The sequence below is a fragment of the Piliocolobus tephrosceles genome, chromosome 15 (genome assembly GCF_002776525.5).
Source record: "Piliocolobus tephrosceles isolate RC106 chromosome 15, ASM277652v3, whole genome shotgun sequence".
Taxonomy (NCBI): domain Eukaryota; kingdom Metazoa; phylum Chordata; class Mammalia; order Primates; family Cercopithecidae; genus Piliocolobus; species Piliocolobus tephrosceles.
The window spans coordinates 36488768-36507720 of record NC_045448.1 but is presented as its reverse complement, the minus strand read 5'-3'; the positions used below and the strand labels follow the sequence as shown (position 1 = coordinate 36507720).

General features: G+C 40.3%; 1 protein-coding gene across 4 annotated transcripts in view; it reads right to left on the bottom strand.

The window, feature by feature from the left end:
• CRIM1 (cysteine rich transmembrane BMP regulator 1) overlaps positions 1-18953 on the bottom strand; it is a 197775-nt gene that overhangs the window by 98434 nt on the left and 80388 nt on the right. For 3 of the 4 annotated variants that reach the window (XM_023216356.2, XM_023216358.2, XM_023216357.2), the window contains 2 exons: positions 11442-11684; positions 10211-10331 (listed from right to left, as the gene is read on the bottom strand). In XM_023216356.2, the coding sequence (XP_023072124.1) occupies positions 10211-10331; positions 11442-11684 (364 nt within the window). The remainder of the gene's footprint in view (positions 1-10210; positions 10332-11441; positions 11685-18953) is intronic. The other variant, XM_023216359.2, reaches the window with a different exon arrangement.

Below are 18953 nucleotides of genomic sequence, written 5' to 3'. Positions count from 1 at the left end.
AAGGAGGGTAGGGAGAGACCTCTGAGTTTCAATATTATCATGCTGTGGATTCTGCTTTCAACATTACTGAAAGGCTTATGGAATTCAGTTAAGTTACTTTCTCTCAGTCCGACTCAGAGGGCCACATACACAGTGTCTGGTGATATCCATGACCACTCAGATTAAACTGGAAGCCACTGAGAGCCTTGCTTGTTTTCGGGACTAAGACAAATATAAAATAAGGCTAGACACTAGGTCAAATTCATGGTGAGATACAAAAAGCATAAGGCCCTAATAGAGGAAACACAGCACTCACGCATCTGAAGTGAATTATTGACAAATCAAACACTCTACTAGGGAGATAGTTCATCTCCAGTGGGCAAGGGCTCTACTTCTAGGAAAGCATATTTTCTTCAATCTGGGGATAGGTCCAATAATAACATGGAATTCCTACAATTATTTTGTTTTAAAAACATCAGAGTTTAATATAGACTCTGACTTTTTTAGTCATGAGTTGACTCGCTCTTTTGGGCCAAAAATTACTGTGACAGAGGGCAACAGAATAGATGTTCTTTTCTTAGTTGAGAAAGATGAGCTTCAAATACATTTCCAAATATTTTTCTGCATGTGTTTAAAAACAGAGAGAATGCTACCACAATAGCATGTCAAGAGTCATGAATGTTTTAAATCTGTGCTATGCTAATGCATATTTTCCTTATTATATAACTTAATTTTATTTACTCCCAAAAAGCAGCTGGAGAAATTATTCAAATTAAAGGAAACAACAACAACAAAAATGAACTGAATTATGGAAATTTGTCTACTAACAGACCGATCTTAAAAGAAAAAAACAAAAAACCTGAACTGTTAAGTGCCATCTTCTCTGAGACACTATCTTAGAACAGATGGACATGATAATCAATTACAAGACTCTTAATTTGATAAAGTCCTTTTGAAAATGCATACGCAGGGATAGTTAAAACTGGTTAGCTTGAGTAGGCATAATACAAGCAACTTCATTGCCGAGCACAATGGTAAAAGCACGTGAATCTACAGTAAATATTATTTGGTGGCCTAAAAACTTAACACTGTCTCCAAGAAGAAAACAAGAAGTGCTTTCTGAGCTCTGAACATGACCCTGACAGTTCCAAGTCACCCTCAGGAAGTTTCTGGCTTTGACACGTTTGTCGGGTTGGGTTGATGTGCCCTGTGTTGACAGCCCCTGACCCTTGCGCGATCCTCCCACCTTCCAACACCCTCCTAAAGACTTCAAATCGCAGAGTTATAGGCTGGAGCTCTGGAGATAAGAGTTGACAAACTCTGGAAGGCTCTACCATGGAAGGATAAGCACTTGAGCACACAGGGCACTAAAGGACTCTTGATGCTGCTGCTCGTTCCATTTCTCAGAAGTAGACAGTTGTTCTAGAGCAGAGGAATAAGAAAATCCCTCCTGTCCTACTGAGTTTTTAGGAGGGAAGGGAGGGATAAGAAAAAACTGTTATCTGTTGTTCCATATGTATATGTACTTTTTGAGGTCCTTGATTTCTCAGTTTGGATTTAAAGCTGGCATATTATTGTATGGTTTTTCTTAAATTTGGTTTTCATTGTTTAGTAGAAAGACTGTCTATTAATTGATTCTTTCCTTGAAGGCAGATGACTGTGTGTGCATGTTGTGTGTTTCCTTCTTATTACCTTCCAAAACTCAGGAGCCTTTTTGAAACTGGCATTGGTCATATCTGCAAGATGTTAAGATCCTTTAAGCATGTGCCACATTTTATTCACCACTATATCCCACACCAAGCCCAGTGTTCTGCCTTCCATGAGGTCCTCGATGAGTATTTAATTATTAAATTGTTTTAACTGATTGGAGCGTTTTTAAATCTGTACCTTGTTTTCACTCACTGTAGCTATGTGGTTAGATTAATTTTGATTTAACTCCAGTGCTTCTGAAGGGAAGGGATAACCTGCCAAAGATTCCATTCGGCTGGCCTCATCCGGTATGAGTCAATTTCAGGCTGTGAATTCTGGAACCCCAGAAAACTTTTCCTAAATATCTCTCTCTATTCACAAGAAACAGTGTGCTATCAATCTGCTAAGATTCTATTATCATAATGCAAGACAGCACCAACAAAACGAATTTTCTTGAGAGCACAATTTCAAATCGAAGCAGCTCAGTACAAATATTTATATGTTACAGTGAAAGCAAAGGACATTGATGACCTTCACTCTGGTCATGGGCTGTATATTTGACATATTTTTCAGACACAATGGGACTATCATCCTTCCTTTTATCTTATTTCCTTTCCTGGAGTTACAGAGTCTGGAACTGTGGTGATAGGACAGGATATGAGTGGGAAACTGCCTTCTACGGTTAATGTTTTATGGAAGAGAAATAACACTGAGGTTCAAACGGGGAAAAAAGTCACTTTGAGTAGATCCTTTTTTTCATTTTAAGAGACATAGAAAGAAATGGTTCAATCATAAAGTTAGGAAAAGAGAATCTAAAACTTGTCCAAGAATATAATTCTGTGTGTATATGCACAATTAAGTGTAAAATACAGAAAAGAGCAACATGAATATGGAGAAGCTGAAGACAGAGAAGACACACACAGAGTTAGACCTCAGGGAAAGTGATGTGGCAACAGAAGGGGAGAAACAAGTGCAAATATGGGTCCAAGGGCCAGCAAGTAGCCATGCATGGGCTGATGCAGTTTCACACAGGTGAGCCTGTGGGGGCACCACACACACATGGCCCTCCCCAGCACATTTACCAAGGCAGGTTGACAGGCAGAGATATCAACATTCTATTAGAAAGCAGTTTAACAGTAAATCCTTATCTTGTGGAGTCAGCCTTTGGCCAGATATTCTCTGCTTCTGCTATGTAGGGACTATCTATTTATAGATGTAAAGAAAAAAAAAAAAGGTAACTAGCAATAGTCAACTAATCATTGACCAAATAAGAAATCTATTTTACTGAATTATTACTCAGCTTTCACAACCCAAGCAGTTCTGATTACCCTGGCTTAAATCATTACTCTAGTAGTTTATTTCATTTTGCTGTTTCTAACTTTTATTTTTTATTTTAAGAAAGTTAAAAAAAAACATAATTCTTTTATAACTTTCTTTGGACTTTCTCCCTTTCTTATCCCTAGCCGAGACATGTATCTCTCCCATTATTTTCTGAGCTCTGAAATTTCCAAAAATTTTTCTTTCCTTTTGTTTCCCAAGAGTCTCCTGTCACTAGTGGCTTGGGTTCCTTCCCCTCTAAAGGTTTTTAGAAAGTGAAAGAATTTAGAGGTAGAAGTTACTTTTGAGACAATCAAATCGCTCCTCCCCTCCTTTCTCCGATTGGAAAACAGATCCAGGTAATGTGAAAGACTCACCCAAACTCATGCAGAAGTGGATCTGGATTCTAGCTCTGAACACATGGTTCGTGCCCTTTCTGAACAGCAGCACCAGGTGATGTGCAGAGGACTATTCTTTAGCTACGGAATGGCTTACTCACAGGTATGCGGCTGCTTACGGACAATAACAAAGTGCACGCACAGAATGTTAGGGCTCCTGAGAGGCAGGGCCGGAGAGGGCCTGGTGGTGACTGAGCCCAGGGCCACAGGGGACAGTGCAGCTCGGTGATATGTGCCACACAGACCAGCTCTGCTGATGCTCACCCGGTAGGACTCTTTCAGCTCCACAATGCTCCCTCTATGAAACAGAAGAGCGATACAGCCTGCCTCCCGTGTTGAGCTCTGTGACTCTGGCTTGTCAATATTTCCAGTGAAACTGTACTTAGAATTTCATGTGTCCAACATATTCTACTACATTTTTTGGTGAAAACAGAAGTCACATATTAGTCAACATATTAGCTAACAGATAATCTAACATTTTTAATTACCTTGAAGCTAAGGAAAAAAAAAAAAAAACAGTCAAAAATACTTCCGAAGATTGATTTAAAAATAAAATAGGATTTTTGGTCTAGTGTCTCAGAATGCAAGAGATACACATGCTCCAGATATAGGTTCTGGAAGAGAATCAGGCCCTTTGGTCAGAGGGAGGCAGGAGCCAGGAGGGAGCTTGGGAATCTGGCTTTCTGAAACGCACACAACCCAGAAGAAACTCTATTTTAAGTTTTTGAACATTATAACCAATGACTTAATTTATTTCTACCTTAAAATAGCTGGATTGGACTTTTCTCAATAACTTTTAAGAAGGGCATATTTATAAAACAAATTGATAACAGAACTTTTAGAACAAAAAGTTTGGGACAAATTTCATAAAAATAAATTGAAAATAGGTGACTGTCAATAATATGGTAAGTTCATTCATCTTAATAAAAAGATATGAAGTTACTTATCAAAAGGTGTAGGGTATTTAAAAAACTCGTGACTTATAGTGAAAGTGAGAAAGGTGGAGGTATTACTGTCTAGATTTTTTAACTAGTTAATGTCTACTATGTAAGCCTGTATCTGAAACACTGGTGAAAAATTACGGAGGCAAAGTGAAGAGTCTGTAAAATTAGGTCCAAACAATGGAAAAAGCAAGGAGTGGGAAGTGCAGAGAAAACACTGTGGTCTTAGAATTCTCTGTCTTCTTGAGAAATAGACCAGTTGGGCTGAGGTCTGGACTGGTGGACACCAGGAGAACATGGACTCTCAGATGTATAGCCCAGGCTGGATCTATCCTCCAAATGCATCTGCCTCTGGTGAATCCATTTCTCTCAGATAAGCTCAACCATTATAGAGGAGAATCTCCCTCTATTCAACATCTTTGCAAGTTTTGTTGTGTTTTAAAAATGGAGCTGGTTTTATCAAGCAGATTTTCTGGTATCCCAAAGTAGCATTCCCTTTTGTATGATGGGAGAAAACCTAGTTTAACCTAGGTGGTCACAGCACTCTTCAAGAAGCAGCAGGTTAAAAATCATGGTTGGCTAAATGGTACTTAAAGCTGAGGTGGTGGCTCAGAGGCTCTTAAATCATTTATCCACTCCTGGGTGGACTGCCAAATGGCAAGTGAAGAAAGAAGCAGAAAAAGAGCTGCTGAGGGGACAGGGGGCTTAACTATATTACATGCTGCCCGAATTTCACCTGAAGACCCAGAGCTCCAAGGCCAGAAGGGCATGAGTTTTTGGAAAAGGTTTATCTGCAACATGCCACCAAATTCCTGCAATCAGAAAATGAAATCTAAAGGGCATCTATCTTGGTTAAATGTAGATTAGGGTGGATTAAAAATGGCCACAAATTCTTTGTGGCTTATCTCATCAAGAAGTGGAACCTACTTTCCCACCCTTTGAATAAGGGCTTGTCCTGGGACTTCCTTTAACCAACAGAACATGGCAGAAGTGTTGTGTAATTTCCAACTCTTGGTCTCCAAAGGCTTTGCAACTTCCTTTCCTGCTTCTGACATCACGTAGGGAGAGGGGTCTTTCCAGCCATCCCAGCTGAGTTTCCAAACCATGGGAGGGACATTCAGTCTCAGTCAACCTGCCAGCTGGCTACAGAAGAACTGCTCAGTCAATGCACAGAATCAGGACAAAGAATAAATCTTTGTCATTTTCAGCTACTTCTTTTGGCGTGACTACTACACAGCAATGAATAACTGAAACACGTATGTGGTAGGCAGATAGAAATGTGCTGGTGAGATATAAATTCATATTCCCCGATATATTTCTTGGACTTAAAAACAACAAAACATTGTTATCGAAAAAGCTCCAGTGCAAAGAGCACAGGGTTTTCAATAAAAAAACCTGGATTGAAGCCTTGAACCTGCTCTGTCTCTTGTACCAAGGAAAATTTGTGATTTTCTGCAAGTCTCTTATTATCTCAATCTCCATTCTCATACCTATAAATTCCTCATAGAATTAAAGTGACAGTAAGATAAGAATAGTGAAAATGCTTTATAAACAGCAAGGCATATTACACATTTAAGCTGTGACTGGTATTGTTATCTATATGTCACTTAAAGACTATCTTGGTTTTTTCTTCCCTACAAATAAATAATTTGTATTAAATGTATCTGACTTGTAAGTTTCTGTTGTAAATTCTCTTATGCGCGGCAGCATCTGTACATGTACACACATGCAGACACTCACAAAGGGACTTTCAAGGACCACAAGGTGTCCTAAACCCCACAGATAGTCCCATTTTCCCTTTATGTCATTGTGTGGTGTTTAGGCCCACCCTCTCCTGAAATGTAGAATGCACTGCCATGTAACTCTTATCATGTCTTCATGCCAACAGAAGAAAAAAGGATAAAAAGAAACGGCGGGATGCCTGGAAATCTAAGCCAAGTTGAGGGAAGGAAGAATTAAATAATGGTTGAAAATTAATTATGTCACACACAAGAATGATGTTTAAACAGGATGAAGTTCAAGAGAAAAGACACAAAAGAGGTGAAAATGAAAGACGGACTGTTAAACAAGACAGAAAGGCAGCAAGGAAATAAGGAAGAGCCTATACTCACAAAGACCAGAGGTAGAAGGGAAAACCAGTATTTGTCAGGGATAGAAGTGGAAAGTGATACCCATGCACGGTAAGAACATCTGGAGAGTAGTGTCTGTCACTTGTAAGAACTCAGCTCGTGTTTAATGAATGGATGAATGAATCAACTGAAAACATACAGTTCAAGAGAAAACTAACAAATCAAGCTCACACAGAAACGCGGCAGTTAGGGGTCCGAATGGGTGAAATAGTCTCATGGGGAAGGGCAACTCCATTTGGAAGGCAATGAAGGAGGGAGGAATGTATTCTTCAAGACAGGGGAGAAAAGTCCACAAACGCACTTTCTAGCCCATGAAAGTAAAATAAATTCTTACAAAAAGGGAGTTGTTATTTTCACTGAAGGTAATTCTTTACAGCTAAAGTTTCAGATATTTTACCTTATTATGTCCTAAAATGTAAAGGGCTTCCTCCTCTGATTTCTCCACATAATCAGCTTTGCTCTCAAATGGCTCTAACTTCTTAATAATGCCCTTATAAGTATGCTGGTAAAAGTCAAATCATCATAATATGATCTTATATGTTCTATAATGTTCTTCTTTATGACTAAACATCGTGCTCTTAAAGAGCGGACATTTAACGTGGCTCACACACAAGAATAAAGTTATGTAGTTTTTCTCTTAAAATACTACCACTATTACTACATGTTAGGCTTTTTTTTTTTTTTTCATTTTCATGTGATTATTTGGGTTGTTATTCTCTAATCGATATACAACCTACTACCCCATCACCCTCCGCAGGAATCCACTGAATATGCTAAACTAGGCTGAATGGGTCTAAGCCACAGCTTGAGTATATTCTGCATTTACCGACTCATTCAGCACTAATGCATACAGAAGAAAAGAAAAGATGACACAATTCCTGACCTTTAGGAACATCGTATAGCTGATGAGACAAGACTTCACGCATGCGACAATTCAATAACAATGTATGAAAGTCGATAATTAACTGACAGCATAGGAAAGGATATGTGGGAAGTTTCTAGGCAGTGGGACACGTGTTGGTTGAAGCATGAATACCTCGTGGATAGAGAAGAATTTAATTAGAATCCTGCTGGATGAGGAATATGAAAAGAGATGGAATGGAGAGAGAAAGGCATCCCAAGCTGTGAGAGATGAGTGCTGTGCTTGGAATGGAGGGTTTCTACAGGATTGAGGAGGACCGCACCATACAGATGGGGACTGGGGGAAAAGTGCAAGGGTTTGAAAATGAGACAGGGAGCAGTATGACAACCCAATGGCAGGAAGATAACTAGAAACTAAAACTATTCATTCTTTTTCTTTTCTTCAACATATAAATCATCTTGGCTAAGAGAGGGCCTGTTTGTTAATCCATTCATTCACCCATAGATGTGGGGTGACATATTATGTTTAGGTACAAGAGGCTACAAAATACTGCCTTTCTTTGAGAATCACACAGGACAGGAGAGACAGACAAAAAAACATCAGTGTGTTCAATGTGTTATGAAAAGTGCTATGATAAAAAGATACATGGGGGATGGATGACAAAGGAGCAGGGAGGGGCACTTAAGTCATCTTCAGGGGCCAAAGAGTGACAACACTTCAATGAGCAAGAAATGCAGTCTTGAAGGAGAGGCAGAAGCTGCCTACATGTACACAGAAGGGCAAGGGAGTCCAGGAAGAGGCAGTGGCAACTGCAAAGGCACAGGGCTTGTGAGAGAGCTGGGGGAGGAGACCCTGTTCAAAGGGAACAAATGAGCAGGGAATGGGTATGGGTCACTGATGATCTGACATACAGGAAACTAAAGAGCTGTGAGAACCTATCTCTTCTCTGCAAATAATTTACAGTGGGATGTTGAATGACTTCCTTCTCTATGTTTTCGATGTGTTGATTAGAGACAAATTTAACTCTGGCCATTCTTTGCTTTTGAATGCCAAAGTCAAACTTATGTCAATACAGTAATAATCATCTTCAAGTTTTATTTACTAGACTCACAGAAGCTTGAGGATAAAATGGAAGGCATCTAGTTCAACCTCCTTTCCAACCTAATATAATTCTTCTAAGCATTCCGGGCAGGTGGCCATCCAGACGGAAAGAAATCTATCCAGCTCCAAGGAGCTCTGTCTGCCTCAGGAAGCAGCCAATTCACTATAGAACATCACTAGTTGTGGGAAAGTTCCTTTTTAAATTGAGACTAAATATACCTTCCTGTAGCTTCTACCAATTTCAACCCCCTAGAGTGACTGAAAAAATAGCTGACCATGACTCCTCTGTGCAGAGGATGCTATGTGACATTTATAATAGTGAACTGAGAATTGTCCCCTTTCCTCACTAAAGGACTTCCTCGTTAACAACTGGCTTAGTTTTGATTAATTAGGTTCTCCAATATAATGTACCATCTTCCTTTTCAGGAAGACCCTGAAGGGACATCTGTTACTGTTAGTGATGCTCTATTTATCTCCTTCACTGATCAGGAATACCTTATGTTTGCAAAATATTTCAACCCTTCCTAAGCATCTGCACATAAATTATCACATTCTAATGTCATAGGAAGGTTGCTGCACCAATGTATGTTATCTTCACAAAAATCTTTGCATCTGTTTTATGATACAGTATAAAGGACAGGTCTTAGAGAATCCTAGGTTTGACAGAACAAAGGCTAGGAGATACCAAGGATCTAACTTATTTTATGAGAAGAAAGAAGGAAAAAGTAATTATCAGAACAAATTCTGGATGTCTCTTCAATTACGGACAAATAACTCATACTTACCTTACCTATGGACCACATAAACTCCTATCTTATCAAACCATTTGCATAATCACAGGTTCTCATGCAACAAACCTAGAAGCTAAATGCCTGGCACTGGGACTGAGGAAGAGGAGGTTGGAAACTGAGTTAAATAGGGCACAGTTTTAACTCATCTTATTAAATGTAGAACAAAAGCTGAAAAACATGAGATGACTTAGTCATAAAGATGGCTTGTTGACCTGCAAAAGATGGAAGGGAGGTCATGGCAGAGAAGAGGGGTGAGTAGTGGGGGGAAAACAGACTGTAAACCCTACACTTCCAAGAACAGTCTTCCCCAAAGGCAAGTACAAAGGGACAGCTCTATGGTGGTGCTTTGTAGACTATAAAGGACAGGACCCAGAGTTCCTCGTGTTCTAGAGAAAAACTAGTTCTAGGGGGCTAAGTGCATGCCCTGCTACTAGGGTTAAAATGACAGTGGCTCCTCCCCCCAGTCAAGCCAAAGAGAGACGTGTTTGTTACTCCAGAAAGCACTGTAAGAATGAAGACTCCTCTGGGCCTCAGAAAGAAATGGGTCTGGGCAGCCGTGTGACTCCAAACATCAAGGGTCCCTGTGGAGTGGTGCTATGAAGCGTGCAATGTTTCATCACGTTGAACATGTTGTTTAAGCACCTACAAGATTCACTGCAGAGGATCAAATGATGTGCCTACTCTTGACAGACACCTTACTGCCTGCCTCCCTATCTATATACAGAGGGGCATATTTGCTTATACAGGTCCCAGCCCTCGAAAGCGTACAGGCACCCTTATAGAAAGAATCTATAAGGGTTAATGACTTAACCTGATGACACCTGGTTTTGATCTGAGGAAAGATATATGTAAATACCAAGTAACGCAAACAGTTCAGTGATTTCTTCCAGAGAAACAGGAAAGGACTACGTTTCTCATGGGAAAACAAACTGCATGCTCAAAATGTACCTTAGATGATGCTAACAAACGAGGAGAAAACTTGACAAACTAATGGCAAACTAACCTTGTTGGCAAAGTACAGCAACCATCTGCGGTGAGTCTGACTTGAGTTTCGTAGCTATCGGGGGGACACGCGGTCTGCTGAACAGGAGGGCATTCCACAGTCCTGCAGTCCACACCGAAAACTGAAAAGGGGCAAACAGAGAGGCACCGTTTATTGTTACATTTACTTGCTTTTGGAGTCCCTAAATGAAATACTAGCTCTTAACTAATTTCCAAAGTCTCCTTGCTTCCAGAAGCCCAGTCCTAGTGTCGGCATGTTATTCCAGTTAATGTTACAGAACTGCAATATTCCTCAAATTTTCTGTGTAAGGAAAGAGGTGGGGATGAGATATTTAAGAGTTACAATGAAGACAGAGAAAGAATTAAACCAGCAGTGGTTACATGGATGGTGACAGTTAGCCAGAGGCATTTCTGATTGACAGAATAGTTCAAGAGATGGACAAGGGATCACTTTGCTTGGAGTGTTTATCTAGTAGTTTAAAAAAAAGAAAGAAAAAGAAAAACCCAAACAAAAAAACAACTGGTCGATGATTAGAAACTTGCGAAGAGGAAATCACTATAACTCAGAAGTGTTCACAGACCACATCGGAAATGCTGCCACAAGAGCAAGGATGTTAGAAATAATATAAAGCAAGAAACAGCTGGGACACAACAGTACATCAAATGTTGGCAAAGAGGGTGAGTAAACAGTCAAAGATGACTTGGCACATGCTATAAAGTAAAGAGGGCAGATATGGGGGGGGGGAATTGGCAAAGAGAAAGATTGGGGCTGAGTGTTGCATTATGAAACTTCTGGCATTTTGATGCATGTATTCATCTAAAAATAACTTTCTGCTTTATGTATGATTGTTTTTAAATGTAATAATTCAAAGTGGCAGATATAGCTGCAAATAAGGTCTCTGACCTTCTCTGGGGAAATGAAGCAGATTGCCATAGTACCATAAATTTTAACCCTACCTCCCCAGTCAAGCATACTTTGAAGGAAAAAAAGAAGAAAAGAGGAAAAGACATGCTCACTATCTGAAGGTGCTTATGTACCAGTGGATGATCACTCTGGTTCTCTGACTACAAGGCCAGAAGTCAAGCTGCCATTGGCCCAAGGTGGCAGATTCAGAGGACACCAGTGAGAAGGCCCATCTTCATGTGAAAGGAGAGGCCAGGGGTGGCTGAGGAGGGATCTGCTACCCTCTGATGCAAAGGAACGAGGCTGCTGAGACAGAGCTCGTGCATACCTGGTTTGCACTCATAGAGGTCACAGCACTCTCCCGGCTTCCCTGAGGCTTTTGACACTAGTATGTTCAGGTTTCCCGGCTGGCAGACTTTGCGCAGACAGCCTGCGGGGTTGCACACGCAGCGGCTGGGTAAGGGACAGCACTCCCCGGGAGGAGCATAACCCTCGATCAGAACAGAATCTTCAGGACAACGTGGAGAGAACTGGACTTCACAGCGCGCCTTGGAGCAATCTGGCTTCTCTTCTAAATGGGAGAGAAAGAATTTAGCTTATGCCCAGGGCAGTGTGGGGCACTTTCAACAGAAGAACAGACAGTCCTGATCATCTATTTAAGTGGCCAAAGAGGAGAGTAGGGAAAGAAATTCAGTGTAAACCTTCAAACTTAGTTTAACTAACAATGAAAACCTCACCCAAGATCTGCCCATGACACCAAAATATGAGCCTGAAATTCCCTTCTTCTCTGTCTTCCTACCCACTTGTGTTAAACAATGAACATCTAGAGCAATGACCAAAATGAAGAAAGGCAAAGGGAAGATGCACCCACGGCGTGGAGAATCTGAAAACTGGACCCATTCCTTGACTAACTGAAAGGTCTTTGAATTCAAAAGAGTTTTAAAGGCTGTTCTTTGAAAACAGTGTACCTTAAAACACAAGCAAATCATAGCTACTTCAGAAACTGGAGACAATGTGTATGACAATCAACATGGAGGAACTCTACCTGCACACTCTGAGTTTCAGTGGCATTCTATTAAGAGTCTGTGACTTTATGATGTGGCAGCTAAGCAAGATGGATAATGAGTCAAATTCCCATGTAATTTCCTGAAATGGCACCTGATGCGTTTCTATCTCTAGCAAAGCTCCATCAAACACACCTTATTCCCCTCTCTCTAATATTATCTGCTGACCCATTGCTGTATCTCAATTTTAGAGATGGGAAAAATAAAACAAGGTGGGTTTACTCAGATTTCACAGCAGGGGAGCAAAGTCGTGGCTTCTGGAACCCCAAGTCCATAGTTTAGCTTCTTGGGTTCACTTTTAAGAGACCTATACGAACATAAGGCCCTTGAGGAAAAGATGGAAATAGACTAAAAGACATCCTCACAGCCCAGAACCTTTGGTGGGAGATGGGGAGCTCAGGAGACATTAGGTGAAACTGATGCCAGTTAGTACCAGGCAATGTTTCCGTAAGTGTTCATTGGTCTTCCTAAAGTAAAACCCAAACAGAGAATTGTGTAGTAGGATAAGACCCAAAAGGTCACCTAGTTTAGTTTCCTCATTTTGTAGATAAAGAACCTGAGGCCCCAGAGCTTAAGTGACCTGCCTAAGGTCATTGGTAAACTTAAAGAATCCAGGTCTCCTCATTACAGTCCACTCAGGTCTTGGTATCGTAGCAGTGGATCTCTTTCTAAAACCACGCCTGTTCCTCTATCATTTTCTACCTTGCTGTATCTTTCCTCTTCCTTATCTATTTCTTGTCTACTTAAGACATAATATAGGAGACCCTTCATACTTATAGTTCTAGTAAATTCACTGAAACATTGACTGAGAACCAGCTTGGGATATGTCAGTAAAGAGGAAAGACACAGGTCCCTGCCCTTATTAGTTGATACGGTAGTGGAGGATGACAGAACATAAGTAACAAACATTACAAAGAAGCAAATTATATAGCAGTAAAGGGTGATATGTGCTATGAGGGGAAAACAAGAACAGAGTAAGAGGGAATTGGAATGCTTAGAAGAAGGGGGTAGCAGTTACAACGTGGTGAAAATGGATGGGCATGATTGAGAAGTTTATGGCTGAACAAAGACTTGGAGGAGTGAGGGGACGAGCCATGGAGATACTTGGGAGAAGAGCATCCCAGCAGAAGGAACTGCTGACGCAGGCTTGTGTGTCCCAGGAAGAGTAAGAACGTCAGTGTGGCTAAGGCCCAGGAAGTGAGAGGAGAAACAGGAGATGAGGCTGGATAAGCAGCAGGGGTACTTGGTCATTTAGAACCCTTATGCCATTTTCAAGACTGTAGTGTTCACTATGAGACAAATTAGAGCTTTGATTATATAGAAAGAGGAAGCGAATAATTCAGAAAAACAGGTCTTAGAAAGGTCGTCTTAGATAGGACTTTGGGAACTTGGGCAACAACAGGAAGGTGCACAATATCTGGGGAGGAAGGAGACGTGGGAGGAGGTTAGAAAGGCACTTGGCAAGAAAAGAATATGGAAGAAGACAGATGCTAGCACTATTTACCACAGCTAGGTACAGGGTGTGCTGGAGAAGGAGATGAAATGGGTTGAGTCTTAATGTTGCCTTCCTTCTGCCACCTACCTTATGACTACACTTAATTTTCCTGTTGGATAGAAGACTACTTCATGGCACTTGTGCCTCACTCAGGGGAAACATTCATTTGCAGGCCTCTACCCTTCCTGTGGCTACCACCCACATGTCAATATCCAATAAGCAGCTTAAAGCAGAATGGAAAATAAAACAGCCTCTGTCCTAAGAGCAGACTTCATTAACACACATGCCATGTGCTCATGTCACAATAACCCCAGAAGGTGAGTTATTATTTGCTCCATTTTACAGATGATGAAACTGAGATTCAGATTTATTTGCCCAAGGTCACACAGCTAGTAAATGGTGATGTGAAACTTGGTCCATCCGCTTCCAGCTATGCTCCTCTGTAATAATATGCCTCCTGTCTCAGGAATCACTACTGTGATCCTGAGAAATCAGCTGATTTCTCTGGACACAGCTCCTTCCCTATCAGAAATGTGGTTTTTGTTAAAGCTACCAGGTTAGCTGCATCCCTGCTCCCTTTTACCCAGTCTTATCTCATTGCGTGTCTCATGGGAGCTACAGCCTATATGCCACAAGTGCTTGGGTCAAACAGGAGTCTCAGAGAATCCATCTAGCCCACTTTCATAGTATAACCCCCCAAGGAACTGCTGTGAAAACAGGACATGATAACTAATAAGGAATTCCACTCTCAGAGCCCCGTCAGTATGGAGGAGAATAAATCAAAGAGCTAAGGAGGAGAAGGTGAATCCTGAATGTATGTGGATTAAGCTGGAGTTTGTAAAATGCATTTAGTAGACTGCTTATCTGGCAAACTATTGTTTTATAATTAAGAAAAGCTTTGTGACTTTGATTGCAAATAGCACTTAATTCCTACTCTTGTTAATTTGCTGTCATTAACATATTCTTATCATATTCTATTACATTTTTATTTTATAAAATATTTAGTATGTAATAATCAGAATTTTGAAACATATGCTTCGATTAAACATTTCCATTAAAACCCAACATATTAGTTCTTGCTGGTTATCACACTTTTTTTTTTTTTTTGAGACAGAGTCTTGCTCTGTCGCCAGGCTGGAGTGCAGTGGCGCAATCTCAGCTCACTGCAACCTCCGCCTCCTGGGTTCAAGCAACTCTTCTGTCTCAGCATCCTGAGTAGCTGGGACTACAGGCACACGCCACCATGTCCAGTTAATTTTTGTATTTTTAGTAGAGATGGGGTTTCACCATGTTGGCCGGGCTGGTCTTTATCTCCTGATGTTGTGATCCACCTGCCTCAGCCTCCCAAAGTGCTGGGACTGATTACCGTAGTGAGCCACCACGCCCGGCCGGTTATCCCACTCTTTTAAGTTCTTTTTGACAGCCCCAACATTGTCACTTCTTCACATGTGTTTTGCGGTTCAAGCCTGAAGAGATGGGTTTATTTCTTAAGAGCTGCCTTTGTAATAAAAGCGGAATAGGGTAGGCTACCAAAGACATAGTCTTAAGTGTAAGTCGATCAGAGTTTGACAGCCAGAGGGATGTAAGAATGTTAAAAATGCAGGTTAAATCTTATTAAAAGATTTTCAACTTTTCTCAAGATGATCACACTGGCTTTTTCTTTGGTTTATTAATATAATCAGTTGGATTTTAAATCATCCTTGTGTTCTAAGAATAAACTCTGTTTTTAAAGATCCTGTTGGATTTGACTTCCTAACATTTTAAGATTTTTAAATTTATAAAATTGAGTTATGTTCATCTTTAGTTCTCTCTATAATGGCCTTATCCAATTTTAGTTTCAAAGTTACACTCTTTTTTTTTTTTGGGACGGAGTCTCACTCTGTTGCCCAGGCTAGAGTGCAGTGGCGCAATCTAGGCTCACTGCAAGCTCCACCTCCTGGGCTCACGCCATTCTCCTGCCTCAGCCTCTCAAGTAGCTGGGCCTACAGGTGCTCGCCACCATGCCCAGCTAATTTTTTGTATTTTTAGTAGAGATGTGGTTTCACCATATTAGCCAGGATGGTCTCAATCTCCCGTCCTTGTGATCCGCCTGCCTCCGTCTCCGAAAGTGCTGGGATTACAGGCATGATCCACCATGCCCGGCCTACACTAACTCTTTTAATGAACTGTTTAGCATTCTATCTTTTTCTCTGCTGTAAAACCATTCAAATAACACAAGAATTATCTATTCCTTGATGTTTTCATACAACTCACCTGTGAAAATATCTGAACTCACTATGTTTTTTGAAGGGGGAGGGGACAGATTTCTTCTTTGGTTATTATTCAGGTGTCCTACCTATTTTAGAATTATCATTCCTAACTTGTATTTTAGCAGAAAGTATATAATCCATCTAGATTTTCAAGTTCATTTCATACTTTATTGACCAAGCTTCCTTTATTGTACTTTATGTCAGTCCTTTTAAGTTTCTGAATCTCTTACTTCTTTGTCTTTCAGATGATTTTGTTAGTTTTCCTCTAGTGTTTTAAGATTAATGCTCAGTTCATTTCTATTTGGCTGACTTATAACAAACACATTTCTTACAGTTATTATACAAACAATTTTAATTATGCTTTGAATACTTCAATCAAATATTGCTTTGGTTATCTTCTGATTTTTCATATGTACTGTTTTCAATGTGACTTGCTGCTAAGTAATTTATACGTCTCCTTTTTAAATACTTTTTAGAAGAGAGATATTAAATTTCTGCATAGGTAGATTTGGGGGAGCTTTCTTTTTTAATTTATAGTGTTACTGCCTGGTTGCCAGAGAATGTAGGCTGTACAATTCCCTACTTTTGTTAACTTACTGAGTTTTGTATGTTTTCGGTTTTCAGCACATGTGTGTATGTATGTGTGGCCTCATAACCAATTTTAAAATAGATGGGTATCTGAAAAGAACATATATCCTCTGTTTATTACATATAATCTTGCGTATCTACTAAATCAAGCCTAATTATGACATTCTGATTACCTATACCTCACATTTTTTATCTGATTTCCAAGAGGGATCTGTAGAATCTACTACGAGCCAGTAACTTCTCTTCAAATTTCCAGAACTTACTTTAATTTTTCAAAGCTATGTTTTTAACTTCATGACTAGCAGGCATAAGATTCAAGCCTTCAAATTGTGAAGTTATGCTTTCAAATAATTTAGATTTCCAAAGTCTCCATCTTTCTTATTTTGTAATTAACATTCCTTTTTCTCTTCTTTCAACCCTCTATTTACCTTTCAATAAATTACCTAGAATCCCTACTCACCCCGCATCTTCCTCTGCCCCGAACCAGTGACCAGTTTGTCACTTAAATGTAACACAATTACCACAACATCAGGAACTGCTTTTCTGAAACCCTTTTTTTTCAGACTTTTTCTATAAATTCTCCCATTAGATTTATTCTTCTCTGTCTTTATTCCAAGTTTCTTCCATGAAGAAAACAAGGATAAAACTACAGCCACTCCATCAATTAGAACGTTTTTCTGACATTACTTCTGAATTTTTAATTTTACCTATTTGAAAAGAAGTCGCTCCTGACTCTTTCCCTATGGTGTCTAATAGATCTATATGTAATACTTAAACTAACTTTTATGTCTGGTTTCACTGACAACGCTGCAACAGACATTTAAAAAAAAAAAAAAAAAAGCCTGCCCAGATACAGGAAGACCAAAGTGACAACATCACTTGCAACAGAAATAATTATAGAAAAATAACCTGGTTTCATCATCTTAATAATCTTTAAGAAGTTAGTATTAAAATATTGATAGGCTCAGCCAGGCGCGGTGGCTCAAGCCTGTAATCCCAGCACTTTGGGAGGCCGAGACGGGCGGATCAAGAGGTCAGGAAATCAAGACCATCCTGGCTAACACGGTGAAACCCCGTCTCTACTAAAAATACAAAGAAAAATCTAGCCGGGCGAGGTGGCGGGCGCCTGTAGTCCCAGCTACGTAGTCCCAGCTACTCCGGAGGCTGAGGCAGGAGAATGGCGTAAAACCCGGGAGGCGGAGCTTGCAGTGAGCTGAGATCTGGCCACTGCACTCCAGCCCGGGCGATGAGATCTGGCCACTCCAGCCCGGGCGACAGAGCAAGACTCCGTCTCAAAAAAAAAAAAAAAAATATTGATAGGCTCACCCAATATAAAGTGATTTTTACCATAACCCTGGAAAGTTTCTATCAATCTTAATCACCTTAATGTGTATAACTGGATCTTGGCCATTGTTAAGCCCTCTTCAGGTCGATATGTCAAGAAAGTACAGGTTGGTGCAAAAGCAGTTGGTTTTGCTATTGAAAGTATGACAAAGACTGCCGTTACTATTGCACCAACCTAACACAATCATGATCTATAAGAAGCAAATGCATGCAAGAGTTTCTGCTTAAATGCAGATTTAAATAAAACACAAAGGCAAATGAAAAACTACTCATGGTAAGAGGAAAAAAAAGAAGATAAAAATTATATTGGCAGATTACCATTGTTTCTATTTAAATTTTGTAGAGTCCCATACATCTGACACTGAAAACTTCTATTTCAAAATCTCTTCATATTCTCTCATTCTCTCTCTCTCTCACACACACACCCACACATCCACACACACACCCACACACCCACGCACACACACGTGGGATACACAGCTATCCCGAGACAATCCTTGGGCGGTTCAAGCTATTTCGGGGAATTCAAAGGACCCCAAATTTGGATTACATTTGATAGCAGGGAATTCAGTATGTAGAACACAAAGTCAAGCGAAGAGTCTGGGGTCACTGTTTTTTCCACACTTCCCTCTGATGTCTTTTATAATCTAAAGCCCTGGAGTAGCTGTGGTATCAGCCTAGAGTATCACGGGGGCCCTCGGTCACTCGGTAGCACAGGGAGACCAACCTTGAGAATTACGATTCTGGAGAAGACAGGCAATAAAGAGCTACACAGCACAGTGCCGGGTGGTGATAAAGGCTTTGCAGCATATTCAGTGATACGGGTGCCATGTGTCAGCCAGGTCAGTGAAGGAAGGTATCTCTGACATGGCATTGGGACAGAGGCTTGCATGAAAGAAGGGAGAAAGCACACAAAACACAAAGCAAGACTGTTCCAGACGCAGGGAATGGCAAAAATGATGGCTCTAAAGCAAGAAGAAAGGGCCTACTCTTTAAGTGGAAAAACAGACTTCAGATTATTAAGAAGGAATATAAACTGATACAATTAATAGGCAGAAAATACCAATAAAGACTCAACAAGAAAAATGTTTTGATGGATA